At 38.4% G+C, this 6,557-nt stretch overlaps 1 protein-coding gene across 1 annotated transcript in view; it reads left to right on the top strand.

Moving 5' to 3' along the window:
• Positions 1 to 6,557, top strand: part of LOC103131796 (high-affinity choline transporter 1-like) — a 30,612-nt gene that overhangs the window by 8,099 nt on the left and 15,956 nt on the right. Inside the window, exons 4-5 of the mRNA XM_007543524.2 lie at positions 1,892 to 2,040; positions 4,622 to 4,765. Coding sequence (XP_007543586.1) covers positions 1,892 to 2,040; positions 4,622 to 4,765 — 293 coding nt within the window. The remainder of the gene's footprint in view (positions 1 to 1,891; positions 2,041 to 4,621; positions 4,766 to 6,557) is intronic.

Here is a 6,557-nt window from a genome sequence, read left to right as displayed (position 1 = left end):
TTATACCAAGTCAAACTGATCACTATAGAAAACAAGTATCTATTATTTTAAAAACATTATGTAGAAAAACTGGTTAAGCACTTCTTTTTTTTCCCCCTTTTGGTTTCTCATAAAATAAACTCAAACATGACCGGACTGACCTGTCCTCCACCTGCATGCAAGCCGCATAGAGCAAGTTTAACAACAAACACCTAAAAGCAGAAGGTATTCGAAGGGCAAATTTAAACCATGCGGATCTGAAATGTACATGATAAAGAGAGTTAATTGATTCTGACTCATTTTTATTTCACATTACACAGTTCTTTGAGTCTTATGCTACATTCTTACTGCAAGCTGTTTTTCTTTACAAGCATCAGCTATTTCCTGTTCTGAAATAGTTCCACTTTTAAAAGCAGTTTCTATTTAAAAACAGCTGACACTTATATGTTTTTTATAGCTAAACTCAACTCAAGAAGACTGCAGATATTAACTTCTGCAGTCGTGTTAAGATGGTTTCCACTCTGTGTGTTGATGCATATGAAGGTTTATTTGGTGTTTGAAACTATTTTAAAACAGTGACACTCCCTCTAGCTGTTTCTAGAGAGAGTCTCACATATTGACTGTAACCCCAATATGTGGTTACAGAACACTGTGTGTTCACCATAACACACTTTAGTAATTCCAGTGCACTGATCGATTATTCACAGTCTGGATTTCATGTTTGTAGTAAACTTTAAGCTTTAAGTTTTTTCTTCTAAGTCCAACAACAGCAGGAAACACACCTTCCTGAAACTTGCATTTCTTTATGGTGCAACTTCTACTTTCTTTACCTTTTTCTGTTTTTTGGATGTCAGCATCCAAAAAACATTATAAGATAAGATAGTACTTTATTCATACTCTATCCAGTGACATCCATAAAAGTCACACATGCACATGATCAAGTGATCAAAATACACACTGTAAAACTCTAGCCACTGATCAATCTCTCACCTATCTGGTATTGTACCAGATAGGTACAATACCAGTTCCATCTTCTATACCTAATGGAACAGAAGACTTTTCCAGTCTCATTGTTCCTAACAGACAGTGTTGTACTCAGGGTCAAGGTCAGATGCAGTCACTCCAGTTTCATACCAACAGAGGCAGCTTTCTTCAGTAGTCTGTCCAGACATCCAGCATCCCACTTCCTAGAGTTGCTGCCCAATGCCCAAGATGACTGGCCATGACAGACTGGTGGAACATGAAGAGGAGTTTATTACAGACATTAAAGGAGCTCAAACTCCTCAGGAAATGATGCATCAGTATTGGCAGTGTCATTAGAAAACGTGTGTATGTGTCATGATTTAGAACGTGAAGTTGGTAGCTACAGAGTGAACAGGAGATAGGACACTTCCCTTTTGGTGCATCCACGTTAAACTAATATTAGCTATTAATCTGAAAAAAAATATTGCCCCAGTTGGAGCAACTTCAAGCTTTTGGCTTGCTGAGTTGAGTGAATATTTATCTCTATACAGACAGAGGATGTGTACAGTGTGGGGTGCCATTTGTAAAGTTATGTTGTAAAAAAAAAAAAGAGCAGCAGTGATTCTTGGTTATTTAACCATAAGAGGGAAAAATACCTGGCACCATTCTTCAGTCAAATTTTGACCATGTTATTCATTCAATGATAGAAATCCCAGTTTTAAACTAATATTTAATTAGCAAGCTAGCAATATAGTTAGTAAACTAAATGTCTTACCAATGTCGCTAATTGCATATTTAGTTTGGAGCTGGATATCTGGCTTGCTAACTAAATAACTTTTTTAATAATGATAACTTTTGCTAAAGTGCTTTCTGGTAACTGTTCTTGGTAGGAACCCAGTCCATTGTATGATGTAAATGCTTACTGTTTGCCTGTTGTGCATTTGGTCAGGAGTGACCATGAGTGTAATCCTGGATTTGTCCTACACTGTGAGCATCTGGATATCTGCTGCCGTTGCCATCATCTACACACTGCTGGGTGGCCTCTACTCTGTGGTTTACACAGACATCATCCAGCTCGTACTCATTTTCATCAGCTTGGTGCGTTTTTTTCCCACTTATTCTTTTCTAATTTAAACTGTAGATGTCTTTTGAGGCAATATGTGTCCATGTTTGCAGCTATGAATTTGATGCTGATTAAAATGCTTCCCTCTTGCATTCTGTTTCAGCCGTTTCTGGTTCATGCCAAGCGTAAATGACATTACTGAAAGTATTGTCCTTTTTATTTTCAGTCAGCTACCAGCCGGTAGAATCTGGCTGATGGCCAAGAGCTCAAGGTGCAGCACCTAGCGATCCTTTTCAGACCTGCTCTATGCAGTCCAGTAATTTTTCTTGTCTCAGCACAGTTCAACACGTTCTCCCGTCAACTGATGCATGTCGATTGATAAAGACGTACCAATGTAGTGAAGAAGCCTTTTTAATTCTTGACTAATGTTCAAACATTTTAACGTGTTTCCTCTGAACTGAGACTGAAGATTTTGGGACAGGTGCTTAAAGCTTAAACGCATGTGGTCTCAAACTTACAACCAAGTTGGCTTTGGAATAATAGATTTGGCTATTCTGAGACCTTAAAGCTGTATAATATGCTTCCTTCAAGAGCTGTAAAATATTCAACTTATAAGCCGCACCCACAAAGTAAAACAAACAAAAAAATAAATAAATAAATAAATAAAATAAAAAACTGGAAAAGCACATAAGCTGCACCGAGTGGCAGGCTGATATCGCCGCCACTCGGTTTTTCACAAGGACGCTGCCTGCGTCCTTAATAAATCTGCTATTAAGGACGCAGCCCTGCGTCTCCAACGCCAAACCATGGATTCGTTCACGTCGAGTTTACGTGCAGCGGCTATCGATCTGTACTGCCAGATCGATAGTCTTCAACTTAAAAGCGGCATCATATGAACTTCTTCCTGTTGTTTCCATGATGAGGGATATGAGTTTGAAAACATTTCTCCGTCGTGACTACTGCTAGGGGCCATCTGAAGCCAGGCTTCGAAGCGTGTACCGAGTAAAAAGGGGGCGTGTCAGATGAAGCTCCGCTTCGTTGCTTGTGTCGTCTTGCTGAAAACCACGTGACTGACAAAAAACGATGCCTCACGTTGCATGGGTCACATGTCTGCTTTATTTTGCGTGTCGCTTTTCAAAATAAAAGCACGATGATCCGTGCCGCTTCATGGGTTTTTGTATTTGATCGCGCATCAGAAGAGTATTTGTTTTCAGCAGTGGCCGAAATAAAAGGAACCTTGACCAACAAAGGTCATGTGTATTAACGATTTTGATGATGGCATTCATCAAAATGTAATGTTTGTTACCGCCTTTCTCAATTGTTGATTATTGTGTATTTTATGACTTTGAAACTGCATTGTTGCTTCTACACACAAATAAACTTGATTGAAACGGAGCCAGCAAGAAAAAAAAATCTGGCATGAGTTTAAACTCATGTTAGTAAACATGAGTTTGACAAAAACTTTGTGACAATATTGCATTTACTAATTTCTTTTTTGAGATGATCGCTCAAAAGATTCTTAAATAAAAATAATTAACCCCTTCACCTCCAAAATTCTCAGTTTTTGAAATTTCCACTATTTCTTTATTCTGCAAATATATATCAGACTTGCACAGCAGAAACAGACTTAAAGCTGTTGGAAGAGAAAAATTCTGGCCTGATGAGTAAAAATATAAGGGATCAGAAAGCCAATAAATCCAAGAAAAAGAATTTTTGAAGAATTTTAGTTTTTCAGGAGGCAAATCAAAACTCAAACTCTGCCCCAACAAGTACTGCACTCCGAATACATTAAAACAACATTTGTCTATTGTCAAATCAGTCGATGACAAAAGAAAACAGCCACTGTCAGTCAACAGGATTGGCTAAAAATAATTTTAATAACTAAAAAAGATTAGTTAAATAGGATTTAATTGACTCTCCTGTTACTAAACATAGTTTGACAAAAACTTTGTGACAATATTGCATTTACTAATTTTTTTAAGTATGTCTATTTGAGTGACACCTGCCACAGTTTCAACAGCAGATGTCACTAGTGAGAAATTAATGAACCACTGAGCAATGAACCTTTGGGCAAAGCAATGGGCTGGGAAGCTTTGCCCATTGCTTTGCCCAAAGCAATGGGCAAAGCAAGCTGGTAGCTGGTAGCTGGTAGCATGTGCTTGTTCTAAATGAACATCAGCACTTTCTTCTTTGATTTCTAATTTCGACTTCCAATAATTCACTTCCTGCTAAAGAGCCCCCTGGCAGTTGAAGAAAAATCCACAGAAAAGCTGTGCCGGGCTACAAGTTGCATGGTTCAAAGCGTGGGAAAAAAGTAGCGGCTTATAGTCCGAAAAATACGGTACCTGAACCCATATCAAGCCGATCTTAGAGAAAATCCAGAATAAAACTGTCCTTCAGCACCCAGTTCTTGCTTTTCAAAATTAGTGAATTTGTGTAACCATTCTTTGAAAAAGAGCAGTTCAAGTAAATCCTTTAAACTCCCAAATTTCCAATATTCATAAAGAAATTCTGACTGAAACAGTATAATTTCTAGACATTTTAGCCCTATGGTCTACAAACAGCAATGATCTTATTCTGAAAGGAGGGTTTATAATGAACGTGTTGTGGTTCTAGTGGCTGTGCGTTCCCTTCGCCCTGATAAGTCCGGCTGTCTCAGACATCACCAAGACGGCCTTCAACCAAACCTTCCAATCTCCCTGGGTGGGTTCCCTGGAGGCAGGCCGAGCCTGGAGGTGGATTGATAACTTTCTACTTCTGGTACGACCAGGTTCCATGTTTCATTTGTAAAAATGTGAATTCCTCTGTCCAGGCATGAAAAGGGGTGAAAAGTGATGACAATTCTAGGGGCCCTGACCAGCACTACCCTCCACAATTTAATTATTTATATTTTGTTCATAGACATAAAATAAAAAAAATCGGGGTCCTGTCAAATACAAGATTGTTTTTAGCAGTAAAAATTTAATGGTACCTCTCCCAGACCAAAAAACACACATCCATTTTTGCCCTGAACCCCCTATCTGTGTTAAATGGTTCGTTCCTGCTTGGAGCAGTGATGTATGCAGCTACAGTCAGTAGAAGCTGCAGCTGAATACAGCGGGAACTGTGGCTGTTACTATGTTGCTAAGAAAAGTTATAAAATCAGGTTTTCAAAAACAAAATAGAGAGAGGGAGAGAGAGAAAAAGGCAAGAGTGTTAATTTATAACCCAGTTTTTCTCCAAGAGAGGTGGGCAGATTGTGTGAGATTTAGCATAATTAGCTCAGCTACGGACTACTGTAGCATATTCACTAGCATTTAATGAATTAAGGAAAAAAATTACCAACATAACTTGTTCCCTGTACCTTTTAGCACTTAACAGATGAGTGAGTGAGCAGAAGCTTGAAAACACGTCCCTCCTGACCTGTTCTCTCCTGAGTGAAATTAAAGCTTTTATATAAATATTTTTTCACATATTTTTTAAAAACTGTCATTATGTTGTGACATTAATGAGAGGTAATCTGTGAAAAATCTATTTCCTCTTCTTTCTCCCAGTGCTAGAAACAACCAGTCAGAGGCAGGAGAGTTTAGTGCTGTCATGTGGTGCTTCTCATCCTTCCTCCTCCTCGATTTGTGCCGTGCTGCAGTTAGCATAGCACAGAGCTTTGCAGATTATAGACTCAAAAAATTGTAACAGCAGCTGCGCAGGGGGCCCAATCAAATTTTTTGTCAAGGGGCCCAAGATTTCTGGCAGCGCCCCTGGAGCCGCTGGAGAGATCCACTAGTTATTGCTGTGGCTCTGCATCACTAACAAAAGAACCCTCCAGTAAGTAAATACTTAAAGCAAAAGATATGTAACACGTTGGTAACACTTTATTTGAAGGGGGTTGAATAAGACTGTCATGACACTGTCATAAACATGACATAACACCTGTCATAAACATCAATAAGTCTTCATGAATAGTTATGACTGTTGTCATAAAGCGTCATTCGGTAAATAATGACACTTTTTCTGAATGAAGACATTTCGAATAAGTTGACATTATTCGAAATGTCTTCATTATGACAACTTGTCATTAATCTAAACAAAATGTCTTCGTTATGACAACTTGTCATTAACCAAGAAATCATGATCTGACATAAATTTGTTATAAAAGTATTACCGATTAAACTTTAAAAATTAGCTTTATGTAGTAATATTATAAAGCTCTGCCATGTTGTTTAGTCTTAATTTTCTTAATTTAATCAATCCTAAAGTTTTACAGCAAGATGTCTACAAAGCACTTATGAACTTAGCATTTGAAACATTATTGACGGCTGTTTTAATCCTTGGGGGTGCGAGGACTGAGGCAAACGTAGAGAACTGTGGCAAATGATAAAAGTTTTACGTGTGTGGGGTCGGTTGGTATGGACCCCATTTCTAAACACAAGGGCTAAGTAGTGCAATACACCATCTCCACCAGTGAGAGGCAGCAGTGCACGAACAGGCGTGCAGTGTGTTGGTGAAGAAGAAATCTTCCGTATTGTGGCACAAACTTAACACAAGTTATAACCATAGACATAATATATATATT

Source organism: Poecilia formosa, unplaced genomic scaffold (assembly GCF_000485575.1).
Source record: "Poecilia formosa unplaced genomic scaffold, Poecilia_formosa-5.1.2 Scaffold838, whole genome shotgun sequence".
In the NCBI taxonomy this organism is placed as follows: Eukaryota; Metazoa; Chordata; class Actinopteri; order Cyprinodontiformes; family Poeciliidae; genus Poecilia; species Poecilia formosa.
Note: the sequence above shows the minus strand (reverse complement) of the source record. Positions and strands in the feature narration are given on the sequence as shown.